General features: G+C 38.4%; 1 protein-coding gene across 1 annotated transcript in view; it reads left to right on the top strand.

Annotated features, from left to right (window-relative positions):
• The window catches only part of dachb (dachshund b), a 125335-nt gene that overhangs the window by 86590 nt on the left and 16730 nt on the right, over positions 1–22015 (top strand). Inside the window, exons 3-6 of the mRNA XM_038299031.1 lie at positions 7105–7215; positions 16817–17035; positions 19864–20033; positions 20529–20634. Coding sequence (XP_038154959.1) covers positions 7105–7215; positions 16817–17035; positions 19864–20033; positions 20529–20634 — 606 coding nt within the window. The remainder of the gene's footprint in view (positions 1–7104; positions 7216–16816; positions 17036–19863; positions 20034–20528; positions 20635–22015) is intronic.

Below are 22015 nucleotides of genomic sequence, written 5' to 3'. Positions count from 1 at the left end.
AGAAAATGGCAATAATGGTTTTAAATCAAAGAACAGGTTATATGAACTGGATGGGACTCTGAGTACTATCCAGGATTGGGTGCCATCAGTTTTTTTTTTTTTTTTTTTTTTGCCCCTTAGGGTCTTCATGGAGTGATTGGGAGAAAAATGGCTACATCCTGGATCTAAGGAGAGCTGTGTCATTGTCAGAAATAAGATGCTCAAAATGAAGTTCATGTATAGTATGAGAATAAGGTACTTGGTCACCATGTTCCAATGATAATCAATCAATTTTACAATTGTTTTATATGCTTATTGCCATTAAATGGCAATTGGCCTGTGCTAATATAGAGTTAATTTCAAGTAAGGAGACTTAAAGAAAGTGCTTTACTCTGCACTCAGTCTTTCACCCTTTCATGCACACACTGATTGTGGAAAGCTATATTGTAGCCATAGCTGGCCTGGGGCTCACTGACAGATCCACCTTTGGAGGTGGAAAAACAGACCATTTCATAGGACAAGACTCATCCGTTTTATAAAGATAACATCAGAAAGGGAAAGGCCCAGGCTGAAAGCTAAGGTGACCAGATAAAGAGCGGGCATTTGAGACATGGCTTGTACGGGCCAAACAACCACTTTGTTCTATTTAAGGTGACATGTATACTCCTACTGCGTGATGATAAAGTCTTCGTGTGATTTGAGTGCGATTGCTCCGAGGTGCTCTACTCTAAAATGCTCCCGGTTGAATAGGGTGTCTGCAGAATCTGCAGCACGGACGCTCTGCGGCACTTACTCTTTCAGTGGAACCCAAGGAAAAGACCGGATGTTTGAGGTTTCAGAAGAAAAAAGAAAATCAGGATGGCTAGAAATTCAGAAAAGGCTTTAGAGAAAACTTTTATTTGGATGGACCTTTGAAAGTTTTGATAAACTGTTTAATAACATTGTGGTTCCAATTAATAAGAAAGGATTCTGGGGGATCTACTTCAGGAGCAACATCTGTGATAGTAGGTCACGATCAAATACCTTAAACAATCCATCTAGTCATTGTTGGGAGAGTTTTAAAGAGTCAAATTCTTTTATCCAAATTGCTCTGGATTTGTTGGTATTTGTTCAGGTACCCACTTCTTAAAAACATTGAAACAATTGGACACAGCATGCCATATACAGTACAAACCCACAACAGGGGCTTTATAAAGGTCTGTCTGCTGCGTCTATTAGATTTTTCTGACTGTTTTTACACACTGTAGGATGCTTTGTTCACTGCCACCACGCATGCCTGATGGTGCCTTCAGATTTGTCAATTGTTTCCTAATTGCAATGTTCTCATACTCAGGGCTTGTCTGCAAGTGCACCGAGTACTTATTCCTTCTAGGTGCTTAACTTGGTGTTGTATTGCTTTTTAAAAATGCATGTAAGCAGCTTAATGCAAAATATAGGGTTTATAAAAGAGGCTTCACCAAATCAGGCCCTAAAATTAAAACAACTATTTATACCTGACAAGTAGTGGAGCCCATAATTGTACCTCAAGGCTACAGAAGATTTTGGCAATTAACCATTTTGGGTCCATTTTGACCCATACTGTAGAAATGTGGCTTGTGTTATTAGAAAGGCACTAAAGGTGCAACCTGGTATTTTCTGAAAGCAAGTGTGGTTCTAAAGATGTTATTCATTAACATTTGCCCATCTAATATGATTTTGTTATGGTTTCTTGTAACAAAGCTATACTTAAACCTTTTACTGAGCTTTTGTGATTGATCTTTAATGACTAGTTCTAATGCCTCAGGACTTCCAGTAAAATAGTTTACTTACGCAAAAACATCTGCAAGTCTTTTAAGTAACCCACAGAGTTTATTAGAAATACCCCAAATGGCTGGTGCAAAATGGCTGCAAATGGGTGTCTTGGACAGTCGGTGAAAGCTGAAGATGGGCGATCTAAGTGGCAGAGTGCTGAGTTGAAATCTCTTTGACTCAGCACAAGAGCAATCTACTGCATTTGTAAATTGGCACTCCTGAGTGCACACAGGAATAAAAAGGCAGCAAAACAAGAAAATCCAGAAGTGTGTTTCTAAATTCAGAACACAAAGAGCAATTTCTCTGTTTTCCTGTTTTGTTTTATTCAAAGTGTCACTCCGTCTTTTAGAGCACTTCTTTAGAGACGTAGGTGCAGTCAATTAAATATTTACAACTCCTGGCAAATGGGGTGGGTTTCACAGGAGCTCAGAAGGGGGTTCATATGTCTGAAAGATCTCCCTCAAGCCTACAGCAGCAAATATTTAGCAATGAAAGAGCATCCAAAGCTACTGTAGACAAAGGAAACCTTATTTAGTTTTTATCTTACCATCTGGTTTAGCTTGTAAGCTTTGGAGCAAGAAAATAGCCTGTAGTGTGTATTAATTGATAATATATAAAACAGAGTTTCTTAATTATAGGTTCCATGACCTTTATCATCTTTATATATTCAGGTATTAACTAACTTAAAAATCGTTATAGTGACAAAATATGCTTTCATGCACCTTTTTGTGGACCAACATTATACATTTTAAAGTTGATAGCTACATGATTAACTTCTCCCACCTAGTTAGTGGACCACTCACACTTGCTCAGTCTTGTTCTGTACTGTTTTCCAGATGGTTGCCAGGTCCTATAATGCTAACCTTTGGTAATTATAAGCAAATATTTAACTTACCTCTTCAAAACAAAACCAGCAACCTCCCTTGGGCTTTCTGAGCCCCCTTGCTTCCTAAAGTCTTCACCAACGCTCAAGATTCACCAATGTTTACCATCATTTTGAGAACCTGTTAATTTTTATTTTGCTGAGAAGAAGCCATTTCTTAGCTGGGACACAGTACTACAAGGATTTGTTGGGTTTCAAAGTTACTTCAATTTACTATTCCTATTGGTGGAGAATCCAATTATGATGACATTTATGTCATAACCAGAATAAAATATTCATATATTTTGGACCTATCATACCATTTATAGTACAATCATTACGCTGGTGAAGATTCTCAGTCATCCAGGTAAAAAAAACAATCCACTGGACTTTGTTTTCCAAGTTTAAAAGCGTTTGGCTTCCCATCTAGAAGGTGAATTAAATTAATTTTGAATTGAAAAAGCTTCCTGGATGGGAAGCGAAACGTCTTCATGTTTTTCTTTTTTTTTTTTTTTTACTTTTTTGAAGAACAATCTTTATATACTTTTTGATTAAAATTTTGTAGCTATCAATCCTTGGCTTTAAGCTGAATTCTGATGCTAATCATGAGTTCTCAAACATTCCACACCATCATCATAATATTTTAACCACCCCACATTAAATTGTTCACCAATCATATTGAGGTATTATGGTTAAAGGTGGGACTAAAGCTGTGATAAAAACAGCTGCTGAACGCATAGTCAAACCAGAATAGACATTGTCAGAAAGAGGAACAGCAATGCCATAAGTTGTTGTGACTTCTCATGGTGTCTGCTGCTATTTCATTTTTTACCGTAATTGGCTAAAGCCAAAATTTGGTAGGTTTGTACTAGTTGTTGCTTTGCCCAATCAGGTGGTAATGTTCTTCAGAAGGTCTCCCACTCCCTAAACATATTAATTGGGAGCAGTCCCAGATCAATATTGTGTAGAGGTATCTACACTAATCTAATTGCTTACCTAATCAGTCTAACTTGCCAATTTATTAGCTATGGCCTATAAACAACTGCAATAACCCATTGTATTTTATTTTAGACAATAAACATTTTGGTTTTAAAAGTTTGTAGTATATGATCTCTAAATAAGGACAGCCATAGGAATTAATAGAACTTTAAAACAGGTCAATGCCAAAAATCTGTAGATCACACTCACAGTAGCTACACTACAAAAAATAAAACAAACAAAACAACTTCAACTGAAAGCCATAAAACATTTGGGAAACTGTGCTTTCAAACAAAAGGGGTAAATTATATCTTTTGGCAGTCACAGTAAAGTTTACAATCATCTTATCACTAATATTTTCTTTATTTTTGACTAATACATTCTCATTTAATAATGATGACTCCCTGTTTTTTTTTTTGTTTGTTTGTTTGTGTAATACATCTTCTTATCAACTCCATTTCGCAACTTTTACTTTCCTCGATTTGCCCTTCGAAAAGCATTATGATGCACAGGAACAGAAAAACAGATGGGTAAATGAGGTGCAGACAGGCCACAGGGGAACACTGACACACATGCATGCACAAACACACTCCCAGGTATTCAGGAAAATATATATTCTCTCTCTCAAACACACGCACAGACCCACACACACATGTCTATATGGTACTGGTGTCTTTGAAGCAGTCTGTCAATCAATCACACACTAATTCCCGAGGTTCCGTGGTCGCCATTTACGACAGGGGTCGATGCTCGGTAACCGTGGACACAGCGGACAGCCATCGATCTGAGACAGAAAGAGAAGCAGAGCCGTGTGTGTGTGTGTGTGTTTGATAGTCATGATGGAGAACAGCATTGTGGCTCTGCCCTCAATATTGATCGACTCCTGGTTGCACTGAGGCGAAGCGGGCATTCTGACTCTGTGTCCGAATCTGTGTGTACTTGATTGAGCATGTGTGTGTGTGTGCTTTCCTATGTTTCTAGACATGCAACATAAAGTGTGTTAGACGATCAAGGTGTTCTTGAGAGGAGTAATCAATCAGCAAATACAGTGTTGACCCCACACAGGGACTTCATTTTATTCACCTTTATTTTTTCTGTTCCTTTGTGCACTCTCCTAAACGTAGCTGAAGATCTACGCTTGATCTTGAAAACCTGGTGAAATGTTTTTTTTTATCTTGTGTCATTTGATCTGTAACAACTTATCACTTATAAGTAGTACAAGTTCTTGTTAATATTTTATCTGAAAGTTAATATCTTGCAAAGAATTGGGATAAAAATGTCCGGTTGAAGATCTGGTCCGCTGTTTAAAAACTGGGAATACATCCGATGCTGCTCCTTGTGAATACTTGAATTAAACTTGCCCAGGACAGTTGAGGAAGGTGAACATTGCCACTTTAAATAATCTCCTTTACCCTTTAAATAGTGGGACCACCAGCCTGGTGTGCCACTGCTCAGATGTTGTCTTGAGACAGTTGTCCAGAGGTTTCTTTGTGCCAACTAAAGGTCCAAAAAATGTCAAATTCCATCCAAGTATGATAGGTGTTCACAGCCATAGAGGCCACTGTCCTTCCATTACATGTCTGCTATAGCCATGCAAGGCCTCCCTCTTAAGCTTGACAATGATAATCCCTGCTGATGCCCACTCATGGAGCTAGTGGTTCCTGTCTTGGCAGAAACTGATGATCATCAGGCCAGAGCTACCAGAAATGGCATTTGCAATGAAGGCCCTTGTCCATTTGGACCCTAAGTCTCCTATCTCCCCTTGAAGATGATAGCATTCGAACCTTTAGGTTTGATTTGGTAGTTCTCAGCCAGACATTCCCATCAAGACCAGATATGGTTTTCTTGGTCAGCATGTTCGTTCGCCTCCAGGTCCAGCTTACTACTGACTTTTAGAGCTCTTCATGGACAGGCACCAGACTACATTAAAAACCTCATCCAGCCTTATGTTTCCATTAGGGACCTTCGGTCGTCCAATTTGAACTTGCTGACGGTTCCTCTGTCCCATTTTAAGACCCGAGGAGACAGATCTTTTAAAGCTGTGGCACTCGCCTCTGGAATGAGCTACCATTTACCATTCGTTCTCTTGTTTGTATAGACACTTTTAAGAAACAACTAAAGACCCACTTTTTTAAACTCGTTTTTTAGTTTAATACTGCGTTTACTGTTTTTGGATGTTGTTTTAATTTATAGAAACCTTTTTATAAATTTGTGCAGCACTTTGTGACCCTGGTCTGTGAAAAGTGCTATAGAAATAAAGTTTACTTACTTACTTACTTACTTACTTACTACCTGGATGTGATCAGCAGACGGTTATGTCTCTTTAGAATAAGAAAGTTTTTTTCTTACTATCTGCTTGCACTATAGTTTGTGTATGAATGCAGAGATGTGCTGGTGGTAATCCTGCCTGGAGTTAAAACAGTATTGCATTTTGGCAGCATTGTTTGATCGTTTCATATTGTCCTATTTGGAGAAGTTTTCCTGCATTTGGAAGTTCTTAGGCTGAATAATTTCAGAAAAAGTCTACTGCATGTCGTGTTAACCAATCACTGCTCAAAAGAGCTACTTTTACAACTCAAAAATGTAAAGATATTTTAGAAGACACATTCTTTAACATTTCAGAGTAAATATGACAATTTAGAAATGACTAACTTCTACTCTGCATCAGTCAGTGGATAATGTGACTATATGTATTAATTTGTCTAGGTTAGAATAACCTGCATGCAGCTCTGTCCTTCATACCTTGCTCAGCCATCCATCCAGCCGACCTTCCATCAATCCATCCATTCTGCTTTAAATTAAATTTCAAACTCCTCCTCCCCTCCAACCATCCCGCCACCCCCAGCCACATCCCTCTACCTTGTTTTCTTTATAGCTTACAGACAACTGTACAGTGTGTAATGGACATTCCTGCAGGGCCGTCAAGCGTGACCGGGGCAAAACCAACTGACCTAAACACACACGCACACCAAAGTATGCGGAGATAAGCATGAATGCATACTCTCTCCCTCACTCAGACACACATACTCTTAAACATAAAAGCATGCAGCACAATTGGAAAACTAACATGCACGCTTACTCACATAAGGGTAGTTGTACCGACACACACATACACACACACACAAACACAGGGGGGTCATCTCTCTCACTCTGCTGGTTGCTCTGTATAGAAGTCAGTTCCAGGTCAGTGCACAGAGCTAGGGATCTTAGTCCTTACAAAACACTGTGCGTGTGTGTATCAGTTAATATACACTAGGCCCGAGGTGTCTAAAACTGCTCTAAACACTGGTGCTGAAAAGAGAGCTTGACATCGACCTGTCTTAACTGTCACAATGTGTGCAGAAATGCACCCTGGGTAACAGCAGGCTGCGCCTATACTGCCTGTTTGTGATTGGTTCTCTGCGAGAAACATTAGAATTGATGGGTTTCAGATCAGCTGACTGGCTGTAAGGACAAGGAAATGACTAACAGAGTTGTGTGTGTGTGTGTTTTAGGCCTGACCGCAGCAGCCATGGCCGAGCTGCAGAAGCTGCAGAAGATGAAGATGATGATGAGTCTCCAGAATGGCAATGAGTCCGACAACGATGACCTGCACTCCAACACAGGTGCACGACCCTTGCACAAAGAATAAAACATGCCGACTAACAGGGGAGAGAGTTGCTTCTCGCACATTAAGGCACAGGAAGAGTCCAGATACGGGGACACTGTGTGGAAGTTTTGTGTGAACATTAGCAATAATCTACAGAAACCCCTGGAGATGAGTTAAACTTTTTAAGGCCGTTTGTTCTTTCTGTGCGCTGTAATGAACCCTACACCCACCTTATCTGCTATCAGGCCTTTAGACTGTTATTTTGTTGTTTGCATCAGCAAAATGAACAAAACTAACGGTATCAGCAACTTGAGAAACTAAAGGAATAGTAGAAGAAAGGAGCTTCTAATAACCCCCAAACCAGTCAGAGAAATGTGTTCTTCTCAGGATAACAATGAAATTATTAGCAAAAGTTACAGGATTTCTTTAAACCTGGTCAGCTTTTCCTTTTATAAATAGATATCTTTCTAAAGATGATTCATTGTACATTCTTGGAAAAATATCTAAAGGGATACAGAAGGGAGTTTGAATCTTTAAAGTATTCGGCTATATTCTTAAGTCCTTCTTCTCTATGCTCATAAGTTAAGTCATTTTTTTACCTAATTTGTTTAATCCAATATTTTCTTCTTTTTTTGCTTGTTCCATCAGTTCAAACTAACTCATAAAACGCTTGAGAGCAAGGATTCCCAACCCACTGGGCTTTTTAGGTTCAACACCAAAAACATTCCCAACATGTCCAACACATTATGGAAACTCATCATTTACTTTTTTTTCCATCCTATATTGCTTTTTATGGACATTTCTGCCATGTCATTGTTACTTGTTTTTTAATAAACTATTAAACCTTGAGAAAATAAAAAATAACCAAAAAAACAAAACAAAAAGTGAACAAAAAATAGAGCTCTGTGGATTAATGGAGCAATATTTGAATATTAAGTAAAAGGGTAAATTTTATGTTTTTTTTTATTTTTTAACAGGGTAAGCTAAAATATTTCAAGCATGTTTTGTTATTTTGATTATTTTAGCTTATATCAAATAAAACATAAACCTGAGTGATTCAGAAAATGCTGGTGAAGATTCTCAGTCATCCAGGTCATAGTCATTCCAAAAAGTTGAAAAACAAACTTTGTTTTCCAAGTTTAAATGCGTTTTACTTCCCATCCAGGAAGCTTTTTCAATTCAAAATGTCTGGATTAGCGTTGAGTACCAAGCTTTATAGAGTAACACAACAGAGCCTTGTTATGGCTTAGAAAATATGAAAATTGAACCTCTGCATGCTACTGCTTGGTCTTAGTCAACTCTTCTCCTAGACTTTCTTTCAATTGTTTAGGAGTTCAATGACAACTCTGTATATGGAGCTTCACAGGGATGGAGTTTGGTCCCGGACCTCGGGCAGCTCTTTGATGCCAAAACTAATATCAAAGCAATTTGTAATGGATCAATTGGCCGTTCTCTGAGCCACATTTACACATATTCAGCCTGAGAAAGCCCAATTCCAGCAGGAAGGTTAAGCACCAGCCCCCAAAACACCAGGCTTGGTTTTCAGGATAATGTGGTCGATCCATCACACTCTTGATTTAGTAGAGAAATAGTTGATGAAAATTGGGCTGTGTGTGGTCGGTCTGATTTGGTCCCACTTTGGTCCAAAAATAGATGCTGAAAATATCACTGGATTATCAATGTCTTATCAATGATCTGAAAATAACAGCTTTTCACATTTCACTTTTTAACCGAATGTAGATGTCATTTGGAAGTAAATCTTCTTGTCTTTTCAATGAAATCGTGAACTTTAGTGGATGTAGTTTTGTCTGTTTGGTTAATATTTTGTCTCCACCTCAAAAGGTATACGTGTAATTTTTATCATGAGGCATGAGGGTCCACCTCTCATTTTTAATTTATAACACAGAAAAATGACATTTGTAATAATGGCACTCGCTTATAGGACAGTCAGGATGGTTTAGGCATGGCCATCGCCAATCCCTGTGGTATCCTCGGTGCTTTAGGTCCAACACAGCTGAATGAAATGGCAGCATAATCTCCTCAACTTGTCATTTAGGATTCATTTGATTTTGATGTGCTCAACCAGGGAAACATTAAATCCATGCAGGGTGTTGGTCCTTTAGCACTGCCTGTGGATTACACCTTTTAAATCTATTTTTCACAATTATGTTGTAAAATAGAAATGTTGAACTTTCCTCATCCTGGTTTTGAGTTCATTTTCAAAGGTTTTTAGTAATTTATTCTTTTTTCCGCACTTTTTTTTAAAGATAACCATCTGCTGTGTTTGTAGAGTCACTTTTTCTTGAAGATTCACCATAGTTTGGATTACTTTTTTTACTTTTTTTGTCTCTTTTTTTAGTCTCTTTACCATTACTGTAATTTTAGAACCATACTGCACCCTTTGACATTTAGGATAGAGTTTTGTTTTTTTTAGCAGTGCATTTTCATAATCCCTTCAAAACTTTTTTTTCTGTTTATTAAATGAGTCACTGATGCTTTCATACAATCCCTCATAATGGTAAAGCTTTTTTTTTAAGAAGGTGGGGCCTTTACCTGATCCCTGTGAAATAACCTGGAGCCAAAACAGTTAGATAACTTTAAAAAGAAACTCTGTTCAGGTCTGAATGTTTTGTTTAGTTTGAATATTGTTTTCTTTTTTTATATATATTACCTATAAAACTCAGGCACTCAAACTCTGCTGTTTGTTTCTCTGAATTATTAAAGATGTAAAAGACAAAAAGCAGCAGAAAAATAAAGGAAGGAGCAAACCTTTCATTTGTTTCCACCCTGATTCTTCTCTGTTTTCTCCCTTTCTTCAGCTGACCTGGCAAATGGGTTGATAGAGTTACTCTTCCTCTCTACTGTCATTTCATTCTTTCCCCAAGTCGTTTTTTATTTATCCCCTCCTGCTCTCTTTTCCCTCGCCTCCTTCTGTCTTCTTTTCTTTGGATTGGAGTGATTTTTGTGCGCTCGCAGAGAGCCTTCTTTTCTTTGTCTGACCTTGTTTTCTTTGTGAGAGACACTCACACCGGCCTGGGAAACTGTGGCGGACAATAGAACAGAGGAACCAGCGTATGAAATGAAAAAAGAAAATAAAACGAGGGAGGGGGGGGCGAGTTTAGAGAAAGGGATATTTAGGGCGAGAGAAAAAAAGGGGGAGAAAAAAAAAAGAGATGCTCTGGTGTTGGGTGGGTGGAAGTCGATCGCTCAGGCCTGTTCGGATCGCGGTGACAGAATAAAAATGAGAAAAATACAGATTGGAGGGGAGAAAGAATGACAGCAGAGATGGAGAAAAAGAGGTTTTATGTGTCAATAGACACCATATCTCTGTTATAAGAGGAAGAGAGTGAGACGAGGCGGAGCTGGGAAATAAAAGCCAAATAACTGTGATAAAGAAAAGATAAATGGGGTGAATATAAGGGGAAGGATGGGAAAAATACTGCTTGTATAAGAAAAAAAACAGACTTTACAGAAAGTCTGAATATCAGTTATTGAAGATATTCTGTAAGTTGAAATATTGTTTTAAAAAGTATCTGTGTCACACCACAGAAACTGCTGCTACGTCTTTTAAAACAAAACTATTAAGACATCCATGTCTTAGAAAAGCTACAGTGGCCACTAAAGGGTTTATGCTTTTTTAACAAATACAGTTTTCAACTGTTCATCTAAAGTGAAGAATCCCACCTAAGAAATAGTTTGGTTTTCTGCAGCCAGAGAACCAGCTTGAAACTACATCATTACTGCACTAAAGCAGTGTAATTGGCTTGAAATCTCTTCAATATTGCAGGAATATTAATAAAGGCTTTTCTTAAAGACAACATTTTTCACTAAGCTGACCATAAATATTAACATAATAGGCTAATATCTTAAGGATTCTGCAACTTCTCCACCTAAGAAAGGTGATCTGACATGGAAACTATTTTGTTTTAGAAGTTTGAAGTCTTAGCTTTAAAGTTGAATTTTTACATATTTCTTTCATTTTTAGCAAATGGTGCTTGAATGCTTTGGTATGAAAGATGCTTTTTGAGTTAATGTCTAAGAAAGTATATTTAAAAGAGTTGACAGAGTGTTGTGGAAACAAAGTTAGGAGCTCTAAACCAGGTGAATGCTGCTCCTTTCTGCCAGCTGGAAGCTTTCTCTGTGGTTTATTTAGAGTTTGACTTTGCAAAATGTAGAGGCCCCATTAATTTCTTAAACATGTAAACCTGAAGTCACAGTAGAACTTAAGCAGATTATTCTCACATTAGAATTGAAAAGATAAAGGTCTGAGCAACAAATTCCAAGTAGATTAACTTGTACCTGACTTAAAGAAAAAAAAAAAGGTGTGAAAAAAAATCTGGAAAAGACGAAAGTGTCAAAGGCCAAAAGAAGAAAATGAGAGGAGAGGCAGAGAAAGAGAGAGAACATCTGCCCATCTGTTTATTCTTCTTCTCTTCCCCGGTGTAAATGGCAGCAGAGATGAGGCCCAGCTGTCGTCCACACACACTGAGCACAGGGAATTCAGTAGGCAATAATAGAGAGAGACGGTCGCTAATTCAAACTAATGGAGGGAGATGAAGATGGATGAGAGGGAAAACGGTGAAGCAGAAGCAGAGGTGTGGAGGGCGAGAGACGCAGGATTACAAAGAGAAAGAGAGAGAACGAGTGGCGGCGTGAAGAGAGACAGCCATTAAATACATTTTCCAGTCAAACAGAACATTGTCATTGTTAATAATCAGGCTGGGTTAGTGTCACAGTGGGGGGGCTTTTAATAATTCAGCGCTGCCAGAAATGTATCGGACTCAGTTTAAAACATCTGTTGTCTCTGCAGGTTAATGATGATCACATTTAAAACTCGGACCAACCTTTAAAAAAACACTAATTTACAGATGTTTAGCAACACAATGGCAGAATTTTCCATCTTTGCATCTAACTCCAGTGTATAGAGACATCTAGTGGCTTAAACTAAAAACTACAACCAAATCAAAACCCAAGGGTAAATATATGGAATTAAAGATGTAGGGAAGTCATATTTAAATGTCAAATCATTCTGGCTTAAACATGTATATAAATGTAATCTTTAAAAGTTAGAATTTCAATTTTTTTTAAAATCCTGTCATAAAATCTGTTGGGTTTTTTTGGTTATCTTATGCAGGCCAGTTAGTTATACGTCAGCTTGTACAGCTAAATTCGGCCAATCATATATCACTGGTCATCTGTCAATCAATTTTTTTGGGTCATAGCATCTTGATTCATATGTTGCAGCTAATAAAAGCAACAGTTGAAATAAGAAATAAGAATCATTTACTTTACCACTGAGTTCCGTCCCAGTGTTCACAGGGAAGGACGTCTGTGTCTTTGGCAGGCATAGAGCTAACAGAACTGGCAGCGTTGCGAGGCAAGGGCTCAAACATGTCCGGCTGTAAGCCTTCTACACCAAACCAAGCTTCTGCCGCCCTGGTGTCCTCTTCCAGAACATCTTCGTCCCCACTTTCCTCCTCTAAATAAAAAAAATGTATGACAGAGGAGACTCATCCACGACCTCTGACACAAAACTCTCCTCCTCTTGCATGTTGCCGCTGTACATGCAAGGAAAGCTTGACACTGTCACGCATTCCTTGACAGTGTCATTGCTAAGTGCTGCTTGGTCCCAATGTAATTTCCCATTGGGAACCTACTAGCACCAAGTTGCTAACTGGTTAGCAAGATGCTTTCAACAAACCGGCCACAACCAAACATGCTTGCAATCCTTCCGCCACAACAATCCTGCCCCCTTGATAATCGACCAATCACATTCTCTTTAATTAACTCGTGTAAAGTCGGGCATCACTCGGGAGAATTTGCAGCTGTTGAAACAGCCGTTTCCCTATGACTTTAAGGTTTTATTTAGAACTTATTTTATGGAAAAGGTGCATTTTTCAAAAATGATACATCCACAGAACATTTTGAAAGTCCAACATATGAATATTTACTTCTGGTTGTGATGTCAACAGCAATTCAAAAGGATTTAGCATCAACAGTTGAAGTCATATGAGACAGAGTGCAGGCGTAGCCAGATCCAAGTCGCTCCCTGATAGAACTGAAATGTTTCCTCAGTCAGAAGCAAAATGAGGGTGAGCATTGGTAAAGATTTTTAGTGTTAATGCTAACTTAAGGAAGCAAAGGGGCTAACAAGACAGTCAGGGGTTGCCGCTTGTCTTTAGAACTGGTAAGGGAGATGTTTTATCTGGCTACCAATAGCATGAGTGGACCTGGCAACTGGCTGGCAACTAAATAGTAGGAGACTATGAGGTTGCACCTTACTGGCTAGGAGGAGTTAAACTTTTAGCTATCAAAATTAAGTTTTCTAACTTTTTGTCCTCCGTGGAAGCATAAAAGTGGGAATTATTGGTCTCTTTGTTAAAATATGTCATTTTCCACCGCAGAGTTCCAAGCTGTGGTGCAATATACACAATACACAATGTGGTGGTGTGTGTGTATATGTATATATATATATATATATATATATATATATATATATATATATGAAAATAATTTAAAAATCAGTCATCAATCAAGTCAAGATTGAAATCCAGGAACCTCTGAAACTTCAACCTGTTACAGAAGCGACTCGACATACAGAACAGGAGCTTTAGGGTTGCTGATACCTTGTCTTGTTCAGCCCATGTGATGGATAACAGGAAATACCATCTTCTTTCTCTCTGGAGAGAACATCTGAAAAATGGTCCAGGAAGAGACTAACACAATTATGAGTAATAAAATCGAAAAGTGCAGAGACCAACGTTAAAGTAGAGGAAAAAGTGGGAGCAAGCTTAATGTTACTGACAGATTTACCCTCAGTCTGTTTGCTGCCCATCCCACACTTCTGAAAGTATTGATATTTTAAGATAGATGCTACATATCGGACTAAAATAGTGCACTTCATAACTTACTTCTTCACATCCTTGTTAAAACATTTTTACCTAAGATCTCAGACGTCAGACTTCATTTAAGGTTGTTTTAGAAAAGGTTTACGGATACTTTTCATAGGACTATCGAAGAGGATTAAAACAGAATTCTTTAAATATATAAACCGTTGCTGTTACCAGTATTGTCAGTATATTGCCCTCTAAGTCCTCCTTTGCAAAACTTATAAACAGAAAATACACCCTAAATTCAGCAAGATAACTGGTAATAAATATCTTTATCATATGACAAAACATTTTTTTTTTACTTTCCAGAAAGTAAATAATAAACCAATAAATGTATAAAAGTACTCTTTATACTCTCAAAAGCAGTAACAAGCAGAGTTGTAAAACCCTCAGATATAGAAGGTGCACTGCAAGTTCCAGAAAGTTATAGTCATAGCACCGAGGCATGTGCAGAACATCATCATACTCATCATCTTGTACATATCCAGGACTGGGGCGCAGAGGCAGCAGTCTCAGCAAAGACTCCCAGACTTCCCTCTCCTTGGACACATCCTCCAACTCCGCTGGGAAAAGCCCAAGGTGCTCCCAGGCCAGCAGCGACAGAGGCCCAATCCCAAACCGGCCCCTACAAACCCTGAGCACTAACCCTATGTTTGCATGTTTGTGCGGTGGGTCCGCCAGATTACGTGTCATTCTAAAGCCCTTAGTGAGTAGGGCTAGTGGATCACTCAGCCCTTAAATAGCAAGTCTGTATAAGTGCAGGCTCGCTGGAATTTGGCAGCAGGTGTAACAGCGGCCTGGTTGTGGAGGAAAAGCATTAATTTAAATCTAAGTTCCACCAGCTTGCTGCATCTTCATCACACTGACAAAAAATACAAGTTAGTTACAAAAAAAGGTCCTCTTTGAAATAGTTTTATTTGACCATATACATTTGTTATAAGAAAGGGGCAAATGTTATATTTTTATGCCATCTGTGCCAAAGAGCTACAGCCACGCACAAGGGGCATCACTGTGTTGCCTTAGCAACGACAGCTTTCTTTTCCTGTTGGAGGGAAGAAGACGTCCTATTCTCATTTATACCCCCCCGCCTTTAAAAAAGTTGCCTTTCAAGGCTATGAGTGTGACACTATTGCGAGTTAGACTTGATGGTTAAGTGTTAGGGTTTAGGGAGCAGGTCGGAATTCCACCATAGTCCTTTCAGTATGTCCTTGGATATCCTGTAAGCCATCCCTTGGTCCTTCTCCTGGTGGAACATGTTTAAACACCTCCTGAAGGAGGCGTCCAGGGGGCAACAGATATCTGAGCCACCTCAGCTGTCTTCTCTCGATGTGGAGGAGAAGCGGCTCTACTCCGAACCTCTCCCTGATGACCAGGCTCCTCTCCCTATCTCTAAGGGCGAGCCCAGGCACCCTGTGGTGAAAGTTCATTTCAGCCGAATGCATCCAAGATCTTGTTCTTTCGGTACTGATCCAGATTTCATAGACCAATGGGTAAATCAAAATGTTTGCCTTCTGGTTTCGCTACCCCATAATAACATCTTCATCAAAACAACCTCATTAATCCCTCTATCAGTCTCTCACTCCATTCTCCCCTCAGTAGTGAACAGAACCTAAAGATACTTGAACTCCTCCACATGATGAGTACAGCCTTCCAGAAAGTAACCAACATAAATCCCTGTAGGTTCCAGAAAACTCCCAGCAACAATGAAGGTCTTCAAAATGTTCTAGTAAATTCTTTATAATCTGATCATTAACATTACTTTGCAAGTTCTGAAATAACAATGAAGTAACCCGTACAAGTCTTCAAAAGTAAGTTCCTTTAAGTTCTAGGATAGAAACCATCTACAGTAAAGGTTGCATTAGTCTAGTTCCAATACATTTCCTCCAAGTTCTAGAAAGAAGCAATTGAAAGGGTCCCTTTACAAAACCATCAACTCTTAGAGTTTTCTGTTTATTCAAAAAATGACCTTTCAGAACATTAGTCATGCAAGTCATAGAAAGGACCATGTAGTTGTAGAAAGTAACCTCCATCTCCCCAGAACCTACAGGCTGTGTTGTACAGTCCTATTCAATTAATCAAAACATTAGTGAAAGGTTCACTTATTTCAGTAACTCAATTCACTAAGTGAAACACATTATATAGATTAATTACAAGCAGGCTGATGCTTTTAAGGTTTTAGTTCTGGTACTTACTGTATGATTATTTTCTGCTTGAAGTTAATGAAAATTTAAGATTAAAATATTACATGAAACCAACAAAATTGTTGAGCATAAATGTGGAAAAGTATGTTTAAATATCAGCTTTAATCTTTCAAAAGAATATATTTGATTGAACGATTGAATTTTCCCAAAATAGACATTTTTTATATCGGTACCAATATAACATTCTGATTGATGTACTTTTGTCAATGAGTTTAAAAACAGACAAGGGAGTCCTTAAAGTCTTTCCAAACAAAGCAGCCTGGAGGAATATTTTTCCAGTTCTTTGGATGCTATAACTTGGATTAAATGGCACCTGGAAAGGAACGGTTGCCCACCTCTGATCGAGGTGTATACAAGTGTGGTGACTGGTTAATTTCCAACATGATTGTAGACTGTGTGCTCTGCTAACACTTAACTGAAATTATATACTAAGAAGGTAGATCCCGGTCCTGAAGATCCTCTGTGACATTCTGGCTCTAAAAAGGTTCATTGCTGATTGAATATCAATGTGTGCACCTCTACCCAGGAGGGAGTGAGTGTTCCTGGGATAAAGAGCGTCTGACCAGCCCCCCTGCTGGAGCCCACAGCGGAGGAGGAGGAGGTGGTGGTGGAGCCCCGGCTGTGGGAGGAGGAGCTGGAGGAGGAGGAGGTGGTGCAGCGGGAGGTCCTGGGAGGGGGTCCACCTTAGGAGCCGTCAGTCAGCAGCAGCTCCAGCAGCAGCAACAGCAGCAGCTACTGGCCAACAGTGGGTATTCACATCGACAACACTACATGGAAAACACACACACACACAATTTCACACTGTGAGTTTAAAGGATGGCAATATTTGTTAATGTACGGCATTTAATCTGTCCCCATCTCCTGTATTACCACTCTGCCTGGATTAATCAGCACACACTCTACTAAATGACTAAATTCATCAACACCACACATACGCACACACAGGTCACACACATATGTAGGCAGGCAAACAGACTGACACTCGGCCCTTTCTTTCTGCAGAAGTAATGTATTTGTACTCTCACACCGGGCAGCAGGAAGCGACAAACACTCACATTGATTATTCTATCACTTCAGTCATCACGACCACAGCAATCAGTGTTATTGTTTCATTGCAATGAAAGCAGCCCTGTAAGTGTGTGTCTCGTCTCTAATGTGTCCGTGGAGTGGGAGCTCTGCAGTTTTTAGGGCAGCGGGGTCATGGAGGTCAAAGGTAACTTATTTGGACACACTTAAAGCAAACATTTTTAATACCAAAAGGGAATTCTCAACCGTTGATTTCATTCACTGAAGGACGAATAGCTGAACTCTTGATACATTTTGAAACCAACTTCCATCATTTATTGATGACTGGTGATCAATGTAGGGGAGTCTTTTTGGATCACGGTCCTGAAGAGAAACCCAGTCCTGTTTAACTTTGAAGGGACTTTATGGTCCTAGAGATTATTTCTTTAAATTGTCAGTTTTTCTAAAAATTGTTTTATTTTTATTTTTTAATTAATCTTTGTTTTGTAACATTTTTTTTATTTGTTATTTTTGTTTATTTTGTTATTGTAATTTTTGATTTCTTGCCAGTTCTTGAGTTGATCTCAATGGTGACCTTATTAGTTAAATGAATGTTTGATTAAAAATCAGAAGAAATTGGTGATCAGGCCTTCTCCTTCAGGCGTTTGTACAAAAGAGCAGACTTGTTAGTTCCATTCTATGAAACTACACTGTCATGATTTTATTAGTATATTTTGTTTTAAAATGCTGGTTTTGTTTTGTTGTTGTTGTTGGTTTTTTTTAACAGTAGATCCACCTCATTAGCCCACAGCACATGTTTTCAATGATCTTCAGATACTTTAAGCAAATATAAGACTGGCTTTTTGCTTTCATTTTGATGACCAGTGGTTTCTTCTTAAAGCTCGTTGATGCATGTCAATTTTTTTCCTCTTTATTTCATTTATTTTATTATAAACATTGACATGTGCAGATGAGCATAGGGCCCATAGGGTTTGTGTTTGTTGATCCTTTTTTACTCTCTGGATAAAACGATAACTAGTACTAGGAAGGATTTGGGTCAGTTGGCCATTCCTAGATAGCTTACCTTTTTATCTCTACTTTGTCCATTTTTAGATAATGGTTCTTTTTCTTATTCATTGTAATGAAAAAACTCAGAAATGTAATAGTTTCCAGACAGATAAATACCAAGGACTTTTCTTATCTTTAGATGTTATGTTTTTGAGATTTATCCTCCTTCTTTATGTCGTCAAACTGGTCCTTTTAAAGTATTTTTTTTTTTTTTTTATTATTTCTTTTTTTTATTCTAAGGGTCAGGCAGAAATCTGCTTGGATTTTGACAAGCAAATATGAATCATTACTGTTAATAAGTAAATTGGTGACAATTGGGGAGGAAATCTTTCTAAAAGGGACCATGTCTTTTTAAGAAGTAAAATTTGCTTTTAAAAATGTTGTATTCTCTCAGATTATCTGTGTCTGATGTTAACAATTATTTAATGAGCTACACCTTTGCTTACAATCCCCCTCCAAACCTCCTTCAAATTGTCTTAAAACATTATTGACAATCTTCTCATTTCCTATTTTTGCAACTTTTCCTTCCATTCTATTTTCCTTAAATTTCTTGTATACTAAACTTTCTTTAGAAAATATTTGTGGCCTACCCTCTCCTAGAAGGTCATAAGTGACTATGTACTATGCTGTACAGCTGTCCAGCCATCAGTCTTTCTGGTATTTTATAGGGCATAATTGAATAATAGAAATAAACAATGGGGATTTACAGTCTGTTTCATTTTTTATATCAAGGTATTGGGAAAAAAAATTGTTTTGAAGGATTTTCCCAAATTTTTGATAAGACTCGCCCTCTCCACTTTGAAAAAAAATGCACATGCACAACCCTGTACCTGCTCCCGAGAGGGAACGCCAATTAAATGCATGTAAAAGCGTGCACAGGGCTATTTCTCCTTGTGCACGCTCTGTTTAAAAGTTGCTGTTCACATCCCTCATACAAGCTTACTTTCAAAAAAAAAGATTTGCATTTTTTCAATTATGTCAGGCTCACCACCGGTAAGTTAAAATAGGGTCCAGCACGTAGGACTACTGTTACATAAACATATCACCAGAATGATTGACAATTGGAGGACCACTTATTTTGATGATCCACCCAGGGAAAAGATCAGTGAACTGTAAAATGCCTTGAGATGACATGTGTTGTGAATTGGCGCTATATAAATAAACTGAATTGAATTGAACATCCTCCACTATACCTTTAATGAGATGCTTTATTAAAAAAATATTTATTGATTTATTATCAAGATCACATATCTGTGAATGAGAATGCAGGTAAATAAACATAAAACAGAGTTGTATGAATCCCATTAGACTCTAAAGAACACTTGCAAACACAGGCGGTTTTCCATCAAGTGAGTTTAAAGGTTAACTGTTTAAGAGAAGTTCTGTTTTGTCTTTTATTTTGCATGTAGTTACAATCGCAATGGTTTTACAGGTTATTTCTTGTAACTCACAAGAAGTTCCCCTTTCTCCTAAATTTCTCCCCCTCTCTCCGTGACTCAGGGTTGGACCTGCCTTTCATGATGATGCCCCACCCTCTGCTGCCCATGGGTTTGCCTCCTGCCTCTGTGGCCATGGCCATGTCTCAGATGAACCATCTCAACACCATCGCAAATATGGCCGCAGCCGCCCAGCAGATACACACCCATGTTCACCGGGCACCTGTCATCAAGGTAAAAGCAAGAGAACCGGTTGCGGAAGATACCATTAATATCCATCAACATATGGCTTGTTAAGCACATATCTGAGGCTTTTATTATGTCAAATTAAACGTAAGTTAAGTAACAGTTGATAGAGCACTAAAAGATACTAATTTAATTCATTTCTACAAAACTTTAGGAGTGTTAAGATAAAACCAAGTTAAACTGATAAGGAAGGGATCTTATTTATTTGATTGATCAATGAGTGGATTTATTTACATATTTATATTTTGTGAATATTACACCAATTAGTCAGAACATTATGTCCAGGAGCTACGGCAGCATCCAACTTTAAAGCATGCTGTCCTTGTTATTGATGCTACCCTGAAGTCTAAATTAAGTCATTAAAAATAGATATGATTTCTTGACATAATTTGGCCAAATCAACCTAATTATTGAGTATTTCTTTTTTTTTTTAATAAAGCTGCACCTCGTCTGTGTGTGACGCTCCCCTCCCTCTGTTCTTAGGAAAGAGTGTGTGACAGCCCCTCTCTATCTCCATCTGTGGATGAAACCAACACTCCTCTGCAGTCGCAGCCCAGCAGCTCAGCCTCCAGCTCGCCTGAAAGACTCGGTACCCACAGAAACCCACACTGAACATGACATCATCCACAGCATGCCTTTATTTTTGTTTTAAGCTTTTTTACTGAACTGTTGGGTCAGACAGAAAAATTATAATCTGTCACTCAGATGGCTTAGGGGTTAAATCCAGCTTTCTTAAGATTTTTAGACAATTCTTAGATTTAAATGTGAGTGATGCACCAATCACATTACAGAAAAGCTCCTCCTGTTTCTGCTTGTCGACATTAAACATTCAAGAGTGCTTTATCATCATCCTATCACATTTACATAAATTGGGTTACTTGGGTCCCAGTTTGGAACAAGATAAAGAAGATGAATTAAATCTGATTAAAGAAAAGAGGATGAAAATAGAATATTTAAAGATAAGATAAGATAACTTAATTGCTGCACAATGACATGAATAATAGTGGCATCAAAAAGAATCCAGAGTAATTATATTTCAAGGGCAGCAGGTTGAATACTGTTTTTTTACTATAGTTTGGCTGAAAGTCTATGAGGGATGATGTTGTGAGGTCCAGCAGCACGTTCGAGCTTCAGGAGTGGTGCATCCGAGTGTTTTGGGGTGCGAGCATCAGACTCTTTGATGCTGGAGTTCAGAGAATTGAACTTTTCCTGCTGGACGTTGGAGCATCAACAAATCAGAAAAGCTGATCCAGGAGTTTTTGGGGGGGACAGACACTACATGCATGCTGCCCTCGTTTCTGCAGAGCTGTCTGGATATGAAGAATAAATAAACATCTAAGGGTTAAACTCCAAAAGTAAAATAAAAAAAAGTCGGGAGAATGGATTTGTTATGTAGGCTAGAAGGAAGAGAGAGCATGCTCTGATCGCTATTGCCTCACTAAAAAATTTTTTTATGAACTATGGCGAATCAGTTTATAAATACCCAAATTAACTAAAAATGTCTGCGGATGAAAAATATTCAATTGTATATTCTGGTAATGGAAGTTTTTACCACAAACCTTAAAAACTCTTGATATTCCCTTCCAGCCGCTTTAAACAGCAGCAGAAATCCCCCACGGGCTGGCCGCAGCAGAGAGCTCCCAGTGGGGATTTCCAGCTCTGCCTCCCAACAGTATGTTGGAAGTCTGGTTCTCCGAACAAGAACTGCATATTATAGTGGAATTATAATCCTGATGAATTTACTCCACATATGATGTGTGGAGGTGGACTTTCTCGCTTAATATCGTGTTAAAACTTTTTCCAACTTATCAAGTTGCTTTGTTCTGTAGCTTCAAGCTACAGAACAGAGCAGATAAACAACCAGAGCTCCAAGGAACCAGAACATTAAAGCATCAAAAAAAACTTGACCAGAGTTTGATCCAGCATCAAAATTTTGGCATTTAAGCATTTTTGACGCCCAAAACACGCTT

This window comes from Cyprinodon tularosa, unplaced genomic scaffold, assembly GCF_016077235.1.
Source record: "Cyprinodon tularosa strain WSP-4 unplaced genomic scaffold, ASM1607723v1 ctg419, whole genome shotgun sequence".
Taxonomy (NCBI): Eukaryota; Metazoa; Chordata; class Actinopteri; order Cyprinodontiformes; family Cyprinodontidae; genus Cyprinodon; species Cyprinodon tularosa.
The sequence above is the reverse complement of the archived record's forward strand: the minus strand, read 5'-3'. Positions and strand labels throughout refer to the sequence as shown.